The sequence below is a fragment of the Leucoraja erinacea genome, chromosome 2, assembly GCF_028641065.1.
Source record: "Leucoraja erinacea ecotype New England chromosome 2, Leri_hhj_1, whole genome shotgun sequence".
NCBI lineage: Eukaryota > Metazoa > Chordata > Chondrichthyes > Rajiformes > Rajidae > Leucoraja > Leucoraja erinaceus.
The window spans coordinates 43,468,303-43,485,294 of NC_073378.1; the positions used below are offsets into that span (position 1 = coordinate 43,468,303).

Below are 16,992 nucleotides of genomic sequence, written 5' to 3' on the forward strand. Positions count from 1 at the left end.
GATATGAGGGTGGGGGGGACGGGAAGAAGAAAGGAAGAGGGGAAGACAGTGGGCTGACGGAGAGCTGGGAAGGGGAGGAGAAAGCAAGGATTACCTGAAATTGGAGAAGCCAATGTTCATACCGCTGGGGTGTAAACTACCCAAGCGAAATATGAGGTGCTGCTCCTCCAATTTACGGTGGGTCTCACTCTGGCCATGGAGGCGGCCCAGGACAGAAAGATAGGATTCGGAATGGGAGGGGGAGTTGAAGTGCTGAGCCACCGGGAGATCAGGTTTGTTATTGTGAACCGAGTGGAGGTGTTGGGCCAAGTGATCCCCAAGCCTATGCTTGGTGTCACCGATGTAGAGCAGCTGACACCTGGGAAGATATGGCCTGTGGTGGGATCCCGTTGGTAGACAAAAAAGCTGGAGAAAATCAGCGGGTGAGCCAGCATCTATGGAGCAAAGGAATAGGCGATGTTTCGGGTCGAGACCCTTCTTCAGACTGAGGAGATCAGGTTGGTTATTGCGAACTAAGTGGAGGTGTTGTGCGATGCGATCGCCAAGCCTGCGCTTGGTCTCACCAAGGTTGATCATATGCTGAATAATCCAACCACATTTTTGTTTGGAAGTGAAAAGAAATAATAGCAATTGCATTCATTGCAACGTGTAAAAAGAGTTGAGATACTGTATATACTGTGTTATAATTTTGCTGCATTGTGGTATATATCATGTCTTGATTGGTGAATATGTTTAGTTTGTGACTTTATTTGAAGCAGAAATAATATGTGAATGCTCCATTGAGCATAATTCCGACTGGTAACTACGCACTTCGTCCGAGCACATTATCGCACGCGTCATGCAAGCCGTCTTAAATGACCACCTAAACTGTCATTTGGCAACCTAAAAAGCTGCCTAGGTTGCCCGGCTGGAAACAGAGAAAAAAAGTTAAGTGAGAGCCCCATAGCACAAGGATGTCTCAGTGCAAAGAGCTGGCTGGACTCACAGCTTTGGCAGCTGGAGCAGTCCCTTCAAGATACAGGGACTGCTAAATGTTTGTGAAAACCTTTAACATCAACAAACATACAGTAAAATTGTGAGAGTTAAAGAAATCATATGAATCATAAAGAAATTTTAAAATATGTTTTTAACTGCGTAACAAATTTTTCCACAATGTAAAAATAAATTCATTAAAACTAACTTAAATTAATAATAATAACTAGTTAGCTCTCTCCTATCTCAAGCATTAATATGAACAGTTCCAGATACATTTGGACTGTTTGGCCTGGAGCAGGATCAGTGCATAGACTTCCTGGTCTGAAAGACTTCCTGGTCTGAAAGCAGGGAAGCTTGGGAAAGACATGAGGTACTGGAATATTGATCAAAACACAAAGTGTTGTTGGAACTCAGAGTGTCAGCCAGCATCTGTGGAAGGAAAGGGCAGAGGATGCTTCCCTGGACTGATACTTGGGGAAGATTGTGCAAACACATTGCATCCTCCAAAGCAACCAGACTGTGACTTGGACCAAACTCAACACTGGAAACAAGTGGATATCCAGTTCATTCCGACAATAGCACTAATGTAATGACAGATGATCTCCCTCATTAACTGTGCTTCTCTCTCCACATGCTGATGCCCAATGATCGGTATTTTCTGTTTTTATTTCAGAGACATTTGAAAACTATTAAAATATAAGTAATTAAATAAAAAATAAAAACACTTAACCATCTGAATGCAGTAAAACAATGCAACATCTTTTTTTTTTAAATGATGGAATGCTATCTTCCCCTTTGCATTCTAAGCTGGAGCCCGACAATTCTCGCTAAAATCAATGGAGCTTGGACTGGCGCAGAATCCCAGAAGAGATTTACTAGAATTTCTGCAAAACTGGTTGAAGGGTCTAGAACCTGTACCTTCCACTATGTCCCATGTTTAACAACATGTGTGCAGCAATCCCAGACAAAATTAGTCAACAAGATTCACCCCTAAAACCTGGAGAAAATATTCAAATTATATTTTTGTCTCTGACGATAATCTATCAAATGAAAAGCAGTTTTAATTTTACTGTGATTGAAAAATACAGCAAATAAATGTAGTCAATCTTTTTTTATGATACCAAATCTACTCCACGGTTTTCAATTATTCAGACAATGTGAACATTTTTTAAGCTTCTGAAACAAATTTGCACACTTTAAAAGGAAACATTAAGAACATTGAAGAGCTTTGGAAGAAAATAGAATTAGGAAAGTTTTGTAGCCCAATTCACCAGCAGGATAATCTTTGTAATAATACACAGTGAATAAATGCTGAATTCTACACATCTGTATCACGAAACTGTTTGAAGTATCAAGATCTACAGAAACCAAATATGTTAATGGCTCAAAACAATCCAAAATGTAACACACACAGGTTCTGTAGAAATACTTGAGTGGATTATAAAGCATTGCAAAAACCCAGTATTACAGACATTTAACAAATACAAAGTATGTTGTGCATAATCTAGCATTTCTCTCTAAATGGGATTCCATCTCCTGTTGCAGAAGGTCCCACTGATGTAATATAATACAATTTGGCAAAGAGAAACACGCGTTAATGTATCATTTGTCATATGTCATTTGTCATTTATCTTCTTAATTCAATAGGGTTAGATTTGTTCTCATGTTCTCAAATACATTCTTTGTTGCTTCGCACCTACCGTCGCCATTCAGAATTACGTTACACTGAAACCATGTGTTAAAAAAGTCAGGACAAACATAAATTGCGATGTCTCTCACATGCACAGAAAATACCTGAAGGAGTAAATTTCAATCAGTGTTGGGCAAACGCCTTTCCAGAATTGTTACAATGTGAACTCGCCTGAGCAGCGTGCTCTCGCAACTTCTGACATTTGCATCGCAGGTGTGTTATCATTAACAAAATGAATGCGAGAGAATCGAGAGTAGGGTCAAAACGCAAGATCTCTCATCTTTCTTGCTGATGGCTGCAGTAGCCTTTTCAATTATATTCGGAACTGCTATCATGACAATCGCAGGATAAAATTGATATTTTACTCAAACTCAAACTCAAGGCAACGGGGCACCTGCAAAGCAGGGTGTAGTTTACAGGGATAATTTTCTTCATAACATGAAACGTAGTAAAAGAAAACAATGCTTGAAATAATTGTTCGGCGAAAGTAACTTCAAGAATCAGCCGCGATCCAGTCCTATATATAGACAGGCAGCCCGCCAGCAATCTAATTAACTAACTGTTTCACGAGTTTCCGAATTCGGAAATCCCATACATATTATATGGTAGAGATATTTTACAGTCACAATTATTAGACATATCTTCAAACATTAAGGCAATATCGAAAACAAAATGAATCATCAAAAAAAAATCAGCACCAATTTGTTCGCTAAAAATTAATATCGGTGGCCGCATATTTCCACAATGGATACAACAGTAACGATGTAAAAAAGTTTATTACATGTAATTAAATGGAAAGAAAAGAAGCACGGAATTTACCAGTGTTTCACTCCCATTCTTGCACAGGGGACCTCTAAAAACTCCTTTAATGCTTCTAAAATGCCCATTGCTGAGATGTGTTGAGCTGATCACAAGGTAATAGCACGCCATACGGTAATAAGTCTCCCATATGCACTGAGAGTTGACATAAGCGGAGGGAAATCAACAGCCGCACAGGATAGGGAGGACAGGAGCCCTGTCAAGCAGCACCTAGGCACTGTTTCACTTCACCATCGGCAGGCAGAGACATGACACAGTTAGCCAATCCATCGGCTCCGGCAATTAAATAACGAGGCTGAAAATCCATGCATTTCCCAAAGCGCAGACCATGTGAAAATGCTAATCCTCTGTCTCGGGTAAAAACAGTGGTGGGGTGGGGAGGGGTGGGGGGAGTCCACGGTGCCTGGCAGATGCAGCAGATACTGCCAGTGCTCCAACAGTCCAGCGGACAAAATAGCTTGGCGCGAGCCGTCCGTGATAACGAGGACCCCTCCACGCACTGCCACCAGCCTCCGATGCCACTGCAGACTGCAGACTGCCCTGCAAACCCAGGTATGACAGCCACAAATGGATCGCTAACCCAGTAACTGCCACGCAAGGTACACAGGAACACGAGGGGGGAAACTGTTACATTTCCACAGATGACAACTTCCAATCAGCAGCACGTTTCACAAAAACTGGCTGCAAACCACATTAACAACTCTTCCAGTTATTTTTATTATTATTATTCCCCACAAGTCTCTTAGTTTCCTCGTATCTAGACATCCTCCTCTTTCATTTCTCCGGCTGAATGTGCATGCTTATTCTCTGCATACTTTCCCTTTGATACCTTTCTTTTCCCTTCCTGGCTTAATATCAAGCTGCAGCAGAGCAGCGGCAGCAGCCGTTCCCGCCACCCCACTGCCACCCCCACTCCCCAAGCAGGCTGTGAGAATTATCAATCCGGTTCCAAATAGGGTATAAGGAGGAGAACACGTAGAATAATCACTTTATCGTCTCACTGCCATTCTCTTCGGTAACATGCATTTAGCAGAATTGTTTCATTTGCTGTACACAGTGCCACCAGGGGCAATGTGGACAGAGGCAGCACCCGGACGGCTGAGTATCAGAGGAGAGAGAAATCTTAATTATTTAATTTGGAAACGCAATTAGCGAAATGCCAACCGAACAACAGCACACTGTAAGCGGACCGACCAACAAAGCCTCTATTGTTTACAGAGCTAAAATGTCATGTTCATTATGAAGACGATGATGCTTTACCGCTGAATAACAGCAAACACAGGGAATCCTTTGACTGAATGAAATAACTCTACAATGTACAAGTCATTGTTCTGTCAAACTCTTTTCAGGCTTATGATGCTAATCACTATCCACCCTGGCAAGTACTGCATGTGAATTGAATCATTGCAGGACTAATCATTTATACGCATAGCAAGACAATTATAATGCATGCATTATTAGAAATATACAAGTTATAGACATAAAAAATTATAGATTGAAAAGGGGATATATTAATTTGCCCATGCAATAACAATTAAGGAAACTATCCTGCCCATTATATAGTTTGCCATTTGGTAAGTATATTTTATGGAAACAAGGTGCCCACCCACATCTTGGAAAGAATGATTAATTTCGAGTCACACTAGAATGCAGATGCTGGAATCTGGAGCAAGCTTACATGGTTGTTAGGTATAAATTGCTTATTTACTTTGTTGCTATATTTTGACGTATAATAAACGGGTTGCTGAGAAAATGGCTAATATTCAATACATAATGTTGCTTTTTAATTTGAATTATTTGCATAATTAATGCAACATGCAAAGATAATTTTATTAATTATTTCTCAACAACAAATTAGTCATACCATGATTATATGTGAAGAGAGTTCTCTCTCAAAGAAAATTCTACACCAATAGTAAAACTAAACATCATTAATCATAAAACCCGACAGTCTCACTGACACACTGATAGTATTCATAAGCATCTTAAAAATGCTGATCAGTATTCTATTACAGATTCACCCACAAGAGGGAACAATTTCACAAAATTGGCAGCTTCTTTAAGAAGTGAGATCTATTTGAAGCAAAAAGTTGAGAATCTCAAAATGTGATCGTACATTTCAGATTAACAATAGTCCAGGAGTGAGAGGAAATCAATAACATAGGCCCATGATATCACAGCAATAAAAGGAGTATGTTTCCTAAAAAATAAATAGTTAAAGTTATCAAAGGAATATTTCACACTCATCAACATTAATTTAAAATTATACAGCTGCAAGTATAATAGCTCATAAACTAGATGTAATCGATGATTGTCACAAAGCACTAGATATTTTAAATTTATTACAATTGCCCAAACTAAATGCATTCACTTCCACTGAATAGATCTTAAACCAGAACAAAATTATTTTCTCACATCCTCCCAGCAGTGCCATGGGACAGTTACGGAACCATAGCATAGACATATTAAGATGGATAAATCTCTGGAGCCTTATTTAAGGTTGTAGGGGTAAGATGTAAATAGAACCTGAGAAGTAACTTTCTTTACACGGAGAGTGGTGGGCATGTGCTACAAGCTGTCAGGGGAAGCAGTAGAGATAGGTACAATTACTATTACATCTTCAAGATTTTTTTTTAGCATTTAATTTATTTTTTAAATATTTTTTTACTTCAAGATCATTGAACAGATAGGAAATGCTAGCAGTATGGACCAAATGCGTGCAAACAGGACAAGCTCAGGTACATGCCTTAGTCAGTATGATAAGTTGGGCTGAAGGGCCAGTTTTGGTGCTGTATAACTCTGTGTCTCCATTACTCTAACAAGACAAAACCATGGTTTGTTATTTCTTCATATGGAGCGGCATGGGAAGTGACAGATAACTTCAAACAGTTCTTATTGGCGCACATGCTTGATTCTGGTGACATGCAAAAATCAATACAGATTGAGTAAAGAAGTGCATTCACGTGTCCAAGTATGCTGTATTATAAAATAGAAGCCATGTCATTGATTTTCCTACCCATCTCTCCCAAAACCTGCAAAATAGCTTAAAATGTGATCATTATTTATAAACATGTTTAAAAATATTGTTTTAATTGTGATAACTCTATATGAGTTCAGCAGAATCTCATTGATGATCAAATAAATACCAAAATCTAAAAAAAGAAAAATTGCAATCCAGCAACGTTTATTTTGTCCCTGATTTGCCCCTTTTACTACATTATTTCCTCTCATCACTTCTTCCCCTTCCAAAGAAATCAGCTCCCTGCTGAATTATAATTCCAGTCTGCATGCAGTTACCCAACTCCATTGCCAATTGTTAATATATGTCAAGTGGGCTCTTCATCCGCAGGTGAGGAGATGATTCTTTTTTTTACAAGATCTACTGGATTATCATCTTAATCCTGGTGCATTTATTTTATTTCGAAGTTACGTGAATGACTAAGTGAAGAGCCCGCCAGCCGCATGCGCGTTAATACATCAACGCAAGGCGTGCGAGTCGGAGCAGTTCGAAACTGGTCTGGCAGTAAGCTAATTTTATTTTCAGCGGGCCGCTGCGGACAGCGGGCCTGGAGTAGCTGATGGAGGTGGCCGGATTTGGGCCGCTGTGGAGGCTCCATAAGGAGCTAGATTCAATATTGCGGCTGCCGCCATTGGAGCTCCGAACGGGAGCGGGAGGCCGGATTTGGGGCCATCATGGAAGCTCCATTAAGAGTTGGGACTGCCGGCGCGGCTAGGCGAGATCGTTGCTAAGATTAGCAGCAGGCGTAGTTTAAATATAGCCGCGACTAGGTTAACGATCGCTGCTAAAGATAACAGCAGCCGTTGTTTTTGAAAATTAGTCGCGGCCAGGGCAGCGAATGCTAGGTAAGCTCAGCTGCCATAGCACCTACCAATGTTTAAACATAGATACTGCTGGCTGAGGCAGCATATGCTGTAGACCAGCATATAGTGTGTGCTCTATTTGTAGAACAGTTATAAATAGAGCTGGCAGATTTTTATAGCGGTTGCTGTTTGGTCACGTTTGTGACTACCGCAGCAGATAGGACATTTATTATCATACACCATATGGCGTAGTAAATTTTGAACTGCCATTACGACACAGAATGAGGCTCCACTGGAGCGGGCGGCTGTTCAGAATAATGCTCCGAAAGGGAGTCAGCCAAATCCTGAGGAGGTAACGCCTGGTTCAGGGTTGCGTTCTATTTCCTCCCCTGAGAACTCCATTGAGGCTCCAAAAAGGATCTCCAGGATTTGGAAGCCTTTTTTCAGCTGTATCTATTAGACACCTGTGGAGCAATACCTGGTGCAGGGTTGCGTCATGATAATTTCCGCTCAGTAGAGGGGACTGTTGGAGATCTTTCATAAGGGACCCCAACCATGTGGATATCGACAAAGCAGTCGAATCTTTGATCCAATGGGGCTATGCTTCTGTTTAGTCATATGAACAAACTATGTTCCATATACCGGAGGCATTACAGGCGGCTCCAGTAATTTGCCTGTGACAACACTGGCAGGGTTGCAGTATTTTTTCCCACTCTGTCTAGCGGACTATCGGGAAGAGGTGACTCCGATTATAATGCCGGCTCATCTGAGTCATATGGGGGCCAGAGGCCTGAGGAAACAACACCTGGTGCAGGGTTGCGCTCTATTTCCTCCCTGAAATACTCCGTTGAGGCTCCAGAAGGGAGCAAGGACTCGGAGTCACTAGCAGGTGCAACCTGTCTGGTAAGTATAATAAATATTGATGATTTATACCGACAGAGCGCCGATCTGCACAGCTAGTCCCGAATCGGCTCCTAGAGGGAGCAGCTTGGCAACCCCGGGTTCGGGCAGGGTCAAAGCCAAGTCTGTGGGACAAGTTCTGTTGGACGGTTTGGGTCAAGGGGATTCTGTCCCCACATCTATGGCAGATGTGATTGGCCGTTTGGCTCAATTGTAACATCTGGTGAATCAGATGGTGGCACGAAATATGCTCCGTATTACGGAGGCATATACAGGCAGTTCGAATCATATGCCTGCACCGCCTCGCCGAACTCACTGCCATGGATAAAACCTCCCATCTGTTAACTTCAATCATTAAAGGCGGCTGGCCAAACAAACAATCCAACACTCCCGCTGAACTAAGACCCTACTTTATGATACGTGATGAACTTGTGTTACAGGATGGAGTGATCATAAAAGGTCACAAGACGGTCATCCCCCCATCTCTGCGTAAGGAGTACTACGAGGAGATCCACGGTGGCCACCCAGGCGTTGAGGCCACCCTACAATGCACCAAAGAAATGATTTACAGGCCCGGAACGACCAAGTACATTCGGGAAAAAACTGTCATGCACGATCTGTAACAGGCAAGCGCCACACCAGCAAAAACAACCACTGCTGTCCCAACCTGCTCCCTCCCTACCATGGTCGTCTGTGGCCGCCGATATCTTCGACTGGCACGGGAAACACTGTCTCGTGTTGGTGGACTCATACTCGAGTTGGTTCAAAATTGATTTTCTACATTGATCCAGAAACTCCGTCAGCATTTCTCCGTACCGTACTCAGCCATGATCATGTTGAATGGCGGTGCAGGCTCGAAGGGCCGAATGGCCTACTCCTGCACCTAATTTCTATGTTTCTATGTTTCTATGTACATGGCATTCCAGCCACCTTCAGACTGACAACGGGATAATTCACCAGCCAAAAGTTCAAAGACTTTGCCAAGCGCTGGAACTTTAAACATGTCACCAGCAGCCCAGAGTACCCACAGTCCAACGGACTTGTCGAACATGCTGTTCACAGCACTAAACAACTTATGGAACGCTCCTTCCTGGCAAAATCTGATGTCTACCTAGACCTGTTGAACCTGAGAAATATTGCCAGAGACGGTGTTTTTGGCTCTCCAGCCCAATGACTGATGTACCGGCGAACAAGACCTCCACTGCCCGTAACTCAGGATCACTTAAAGCCTAAAGTTCTCTGCCCCGCTGTAATTCAAACGCGCGTACAATCCAATCGAGACGCACAAAAACGTGCCTACAACCAGACCAGTAAATCACTGAAGCTACTAATCCAAGGCCAAGTGGTTAGGTTACAGACAAACAATGGACATACAAAACTGGGGTTCATCCATGGCCCCGCGAAGGAGCCACGCTCCACCTTGTTGATGTCAGCGGCACCATCTACAGACGCAACCGTCAACACATCCTTCCAGTGTAGGAACAACGTCCGGCGCTCCAGGATCCTGACGCCCCTCCACTGAACTTTAAAGTAATCGCTGTTCCAGTCGTTTCAGTGTCTGCAGCTGCCACCCCCACCACTCCCCGCATTGATCTACGCCCTCTCCCCCCTTTGTACCCGGTTCATCGGTACCCCGCGACAGTCCCCCCCTAGGGTGTCTCCCCAGAGCCCTATTGTCTCACCCAAACGTGCCCTTAACTTTTCGGAAGAAAAGGTTGATGAGGCAGCTCCCTACCATACGCGGACCGGGCAGGTTAGTAAGCTGCCTGTTAGATACGGCGACTATGTTTAACCTCATTATTCTTAGATGTGGCATTTTACATTTAACAATTTATTTACTCATCGTAGTGATAACGCTTTATCTACTTTTCATTTATAGAAGAAGAGATGTAGCATTGGCTATAGCATGTTAGCCAATTAGAATGCTTAGTAATTATAACCCCGCCTAATTATACCATTCAGAGTGTAAGATCCTGCCCACTGTCTACCAGTCTGAGTAGCAGTGTAAACGTGTGATGACCTGCTGTGTAGTTGATGACCTGAACAATAAAGATGCTTGTGTTTCAACCCGTGCGAGTTTGAGCTCTTTACAGTTATTCTCTTCCATACTGCCTGAGACCCCCCCACTTGTTGCCTCTTTTTCTGAATGAACATCTTAAAGTTTTTAGTTTTTTCTTTTTGACTCAGTTCGTTGATGCAAGGATCAGTCCTTTTTATTTAGACAAAAAGAACTGCAGATGCTGGTTTACCAAGAAAGAGTGAGAGCTGGGAATAAGTCAGCGGGTCAGGCAGCCTCTGCAGAACATAAATAAGCAATGTTCGGGCTCAGGACCCTTGTTCAGGCTGATTGTAGTAGGTAGGGCTCCCCACCTCTCTTCCAGCTTTCTCCCTGCTACTGTAATCAGAAGAAGAAGGATCCCAGCCTGAAATATTCCCAGTCCATGCTCTCCAGACATTTTGAGTCCTTTTATTTATTTCAAACACATTACTGACATTGACGCCTCTCATATGTCTTGGTGAGAATTTTCTAGTCAGATCATTGTACTGTTTAATTGAATTGAATTTAATTTTATTTTTGTTAAATTTCATTAAAAGCTTAAGCATGGCATCTTCCAACATATTCTATAGTTTTAGGTGCTCTTCAAAACTAAAGATAGAAATCAACAGTGAATGTGTGCAAGCGTGGATCGGCAGTTATTTTTGATTTTCACACTTCATTTTAAAAAGCTTAATGGGAAAGCCTGTTGCCTGCAAAAAGTGCAGCCTGTTCATTCCATTATATAATTTCTAACAAGCAGCCCTTTGGATTCTAAAGTGGGAATCCACATTTTTAGTTACATTTCTTGGATTCAGAAACCTTTAATATCCTTACAAAAATGAGGGTTCAATGGCAAAGCTTCCAGCCAGAGTTTTTGAGGTCTCTCTGCATGTGGTGTATGGAGATGATGAAAGAGAATCCACAGGGGCACTATAAAAACGTGCACACGTGGTTGCTGCTAGCAGCTTCACTCCAAGTTGCTGTCTTCGGTGATGGAGAGATTCAATCGCTTATCAATAGGGGCAAAACTAATTATGGCAGTGTTACTCTTCACCTCTATATCACATCACAATACCACTTTCAACCAGCTCCCCCTCTCCATCATAACTTTCAGTATAAAATCATAAGGGAATGCAGCATCCAATCTTTTGACTTCCAATTAAAAAATCTCACCTCTTTAATCTTTTTGCCACCACACAAACACTGGTGTCCTATTGCATCCTAACAATGACATATCCATCACCACTTCCTGATTCTGTGCCCTCAACCCATTATTCATTAGCTCTTTATTCATCTGTTGCTATCCTCACTCTCTTTTCAGCTGGAGCCTAACAAGCCTAACAATTTTCTACTTATCTTTCCAATAACCTTGCTCTCCTTTTTTTTTAAAGACAAAAGCTTAATGTTCATGAGACTGGCAAGAACAAAGAAGTAGAATGTAACATCATGGTCCTCACCCAGGGAGGGAAGGCAAGTTTTCCTGTCCATTCGCTTTTCACCCAGAAGTTTCTACTTGAAAATGAACAATGAAACATCATGAATTACAACCAGTAGCTCAAACATTGGCATTCTACATGGATTGCAGTCTGCCAGGTGAAATACAAAGTCTAAACAGAGGCGATCCACCAATGACTTGAATAACCATAGTAGATAGCATACCCCATCCATCAAAAATACTACTCAGTTATTTCATGTGGTTATTTCTCATACAGGAAGGCCAGCCAAGGAGTTTCAGTGCAATGGGTAGAAGTATTGAAGAGTTTATTTACATTCCAACTGATGTGTTGTACAGGATCAGTAGTCTGAAATCTACTGAGAAAAATGTGGCACTTCCAAAGAAACTGAAGTCAAAGACAACAATTCCATCAGCCTTTGCAGTTGTTGAAAGATTCAAACAATAGCTACTTAGGTTCTTTGCTTCATCTTTCAAATAAAAGTGTTCACCTTGAACAGCCTGGTGAACTGAATATCTTAGAGAATTATAACACTCTGCAGGGTTGTCTAAGGAACTGTATGCTGTATAGCTGTAATAAGCTGTATAAAGAAAGGCTAGGCAGGCTAGGACTTTATTCACTGGAGCACAAAAGGCTAAGGAATGATCTTATAAAAGTCTATGAATTGATGAGGGAATAGATATGGCAAACGCACAAAGTATTTTACCCATCTTAGGGGGATTGGGAAACAGGAGGTATAGGTTTATGTTGAGAGAAGAAAGGAACCTGAGGGCAACATTTTCCCTCAGAGGATGGTGGGTATATTGACCAAGCTGACAGAGGAAGTAGTTGAGACAAGTACTGTAACATCATTTAAAATACACTTGGTCAGGTGTAAGGATAAGAAAGGTTCAGAGAAATATAGGCCAAATTCTTGCAAATGGGATCAGCTTTACCAGCAATAAGATCTCCCTCATTGGTAACCTTTGGTCTATCCTTGATCAGACTTTGCTGGCTTTACCTTGCACTAAACGTAAATCCTTATCATGTGTCTATACACTGTAATGGCTCAATTATAATATTGTTTTGTCTTTCTGCAGACTGGTTAGCGCGCAACAAAAGCTTTTCACTCTACCTCAGTACACGTGACAATAAACAAAACTAAACCTAAAACTTAGATGGGCATCTTGATCGGCATAGACAAGCTGGACCAAAGGGCTTGTGCCATGCTGTAAAATTCTATGACTCTTTGATTCAAATTTCTTGTCTTCTACAATCTGCAGAGCACTTAAAAGTTGAGCTCCAGTTGCATGGATATCAATTGTTGCAGTAACATCAATTAATAATGTATGTTGTCTTTCCTCAGCATGTCCATGTGTTTGTTTCGATATCACCCCTTCAATTACTATGCACCGTGGACCTGATGTGATCAGGGCGGAATATGACTGTGGTGACCAGATAATCTGAAGCTCATGCATCTAGTGGTCATCCAGCAAATTTGAACAAAGACAACTTTGCTGGGAGGGGGAAGCACCTGAAGTCTGAAGAAAGGTCTTGACCCGAAACGTCACCTATTCATGTTCTCCAGAGATGCTGCCAGACCTGCTGAGATACTCTCGCACTTTGTATCCTTTTGAGCACCATTAGGTTTAGATTTATTAATGTCACGTGTACAGGATAGTAGAGAAATATGAAGAATGGACCACAGATGAGAAATAAATAGAAGGTAGACATAAATGCAGAAGAAACTCACCGGTTAGCACGGCCGCAGCCGTCACCTTACCTGAGTCCCAGGATCAGCACCAGGCCTGGTCTCCCTGCTGCAGACTTTCACACCACTTGGTTTGACTGTGATGGGTCCTAATGCTCACCCCCGCCCTCTCCCCCCACCATATAGGGAACCTCAGTGGGGGTTCCACTGGGTCTGCCTCTTCCCCCTTGTGCCATGTGGCCCCAGCTACTCCCCACCCACACTATAGTCCTCATACCCCCCTCCTCCCTGCCCACCCCCCCCCCCCCCCCCCCCCCCCCTACCAGACATCGCCTCGGCCTCTGTCCACTCACCTGCCTTCCTCCGGCCCCAACCCCCTTCCTTGCCGTGTGTTCACCATCCCCCCAGACCTCCTCCTTTCCAATACCGAATAGTCTGTCCTCAGCAGAGGCCTCACCTTTGTTCCTCTCCGTCCCCACCTCAATGAGTCCGTGTCCGCCATGATGTGGAGCTCTTCTTCCGGCGCCTCCGCATCAAAGCTTTTCTCCATGGGAAGGAGTCCTCATCCCCTAGTGATGACCACTTCTCCCGTCTCTAACGAACCCCCTCCTCTTGGACTCCCTCTCATGGACAGACGTGCTTTAGACTTGTTCATTTTAAACTGAACCTCAACATTTCCACTCTCCTTACTCACCCCATACAGCCCCGTACAGCCCTCCGCTCACTCTGTAACAATCCCGACTGGGTCATCAAAAATGCCGACAAGGGAGGTGCCGTGGTAGTCTGGCGCGCTGACCTCTACCAGTCTGAGCCTAGGCGCCAACTCTCAGACACCTCCTCCTACTTATCCTTGGACCATGACCCCACAGACGAGCACCAGGCCATTATCCCAAGCACCATCACTGGCTTCATCGCTTCCGGCTCCCTGCCCTCTCAAGCCTCCAACCTCATCGTTCCTCAGCCATGCACAGCACGATTTTATCTTCTCCCTAAAATCCACAAACCTGACTGTCCTGGCAGACCCATTGTTTCTGCCTGTTCATGTCCCACCGAACTTATTTCCACATACCTCGACTCCATCCTATTCACACTGGTTAAATCCCTCCCCATCTATGTCCAAGACACCTCACACGCTCTTCGTCTCCTCCATGAATTCAGTTTTCTAGGCCCCCATTCCCTCATCTTCACCATGGATGTCCAGTCACTCTACACCTTCATCCCCCACCAGGAGGGTCTTAAAGCCCTCCGTTTCTTCCTCAACCGCAGAACCAACCAATCCCCGTCTACCGATACTCTCCTCCGCTTAGCGGAGATGGTCCTTACCCTCAACAACTTTTCCTTTGACTCCTCCCATTTCCTTCAAATTGTAGGCGTAGCTGTGGGCACGCGCATGGGCCCCAGCTATGCCTGCCTCTTTGTAGGGTACGTCGAACAATCCTTGTTCGAGGCGAACCCTGGCCTTATCCCCAAACTCTACCTCTGCTACATTGACAACTGCATTGGTGCTACCTCCTGCACCCATGCAGAGCTCACTGACTTCATCCATTTCACCACAAACTTCCAGCCACACTCAAATTCACCTGGACCATTTCCGACATCTCCCTCACTATCTCCATCGCAGGTAACAGGCTACTGACCGACATCTACTACAAACCCACTGACTCCCATGGCTATCTGGACTACATTTCTTCCCATCCTGCCTTCCTGTAAGGACCCTATCCCCTACTCCCAATTCTTCCGTCTACGCCGCATCTGTACCCAGAATGAGATATTCCAAACCATGTATTTAGGGAACGGGGGTTCCCCTCTTCTGTTATAGATGAGGCTCTCACCAAGGTCTCCTCTATATCTCGCAGCTCTGCTCTCACTCCCCATCCCCCTACGCGCAACAAGGACAGAGTCCCCCTTGTCCTCACCTTCCACCCTACCAGCTGTCGCATACAATGTATAATCCTTCAACATTTTCGCCACTTCCAATGGGATCCCATCAGTGGCCACATCTTCCCATCTCCTCCCCTTTCTGCTTTCCGCAGAGACCACTGCCTCCGTAAATCCCTGGTTAATTTGTCCCTTCCCACCCAAACCACCCCCTCCCTTAATACTTTCCCTTGCAACCGCAGGAAATGCGACACTTGACTCCATCCAAGGACCCAAGCAGTCTTTCCAGGTGAGGCAGAAGTTCACCTGCAACTCCTCCAACCTCATAAACTGCATCCGTTGTTCCAGGTATCAACTTCTCTACATCGGTGAGACCAAGCGTAGGCCCAATACCTCTGCTTAGTTTGCAATAACCAACCTGATCGCCCGGTTGCTCAGCACTTCAACTCCACTTCCCATTCTGAATCCGACCTTTCTGTCCTGGGCCTCTGCCATTGCTAGTGTGGCCCAGCGCAAATTGGAGGAGCAGCACCTCATATTTCGCTTGGGTATTTTACACCCTAGCGGTATGAACATTGCCTTCTCCAATTTCAGGTAGTCCTTGCTTTCTCCCTCCTTCCCCTCCCCTTCCCAGCTCTCCCACAGCCTGCTGTCTCCGCCTCTTCCTTTATTTTTCCCGCCGCCCCCCGACATCAGTCTGAAGAAGGGTCTCGACCCGAAACGTCACCTATTCCTTCTTTCCGTAGATGCTGCCTCACCCACTGAGTTTCTCCAGCATTTTTGTCTGCCTTTGATTTTTCCAGCATCTGCAGTTCTTCCTTAGAAATCAATAGAAGGTCATTTGACCTTAGATATTAAATTCAGTATCTGAACTGTATTTGGCAATTTAGTCAGCTGTGTGTTTTAAAACAGCTCTGCCTGTATTGTCAATAAGCTATTTAAAGATGACATAATTGGTCTCAGATTCTTTAGGGCAGGATTATGGGACAGGTGAAAGATATATCAAGGACTATTAATGAAGAAGAGCTGTTTGCAATTTTTTAGGCTAGGGAATAGACAGGTCAACATAATTGCTGAAGAATCCAATCTTTGCATTTCTTGTTCAAGATGTTGAAAATGACTTCTTTTTTTTCAGCTTCTCACTGGTCTACCTCACCTGATGAGGACATTTGGAGGGAGATTGATTGACCGAGCGAATGGTGCAAGGTCAACATCCTTGCACGCAACGTCACTAAAACCAAGGAATACAGAGAAATTTAATACCGAAAATGTGAGGTGTTGCATTTTGGGAGCACTAACATGAGCACAACCTACACAGTGAACGGTAGGCCTCTGGGGAGTATTGTACAGCAGAGGGATCTAGGTGTACAGGAAAATAATTTGTTTAAAGTGGCAGAACAGGTAGATAGGACGGTCAAAAAGGTTTTTGGCACTTTGGCCTTCATCAGTCAGAGCATTGAGGATAGAAGTGGGAAGGCATGTCGCAGTTGTATAAGACATTGGTGAGGCTGCATTTAGAGTATTGTGTTCAGTTTTGGGCACCATGTTATAGGAAAGATGTTGTCAAGCTGGAAAGGGTACAGAGAAGATTTATGAGGATGTTGCAGGAATCAAGTGCCTAAGCTATGGGGAGAGGTTGAGCAGGCTAGGACAATTCCTTGGAGCGCAGGAGGATGAGGGGTGATCTTATAGAGATGTACGAAATCATGAGAGGAATAGACGCACA

General features: G+C 43.7%; 1 protein-coding gene across 1 annotated transcript in view; it reads right to left on the reverse strand.

Moving 5' to 3' along the window:
• The window catches only part of LOC129709424 (G patch domain-containing protein 8), a 457,275-nt gene extending 453,261 nt beyond the window's left edge, over window positions 1-4,014 (reverse strand). Inside the window, exon 1 of the mRNA XM_055655798.1 lies at window positions 3,485-4,014. Coding sequence (XP_055511773.1) covers window positions 3,485-3,595 — 111 coding nt within the window. The 5' untranslated portion in view covers window positions 3,596-4,014. The remainder of the gene's footprint in view (window positions 1-3,484) is intronic.
• Window positions 4,015-16,992: the final 12,978 nt, after the last annotated feature.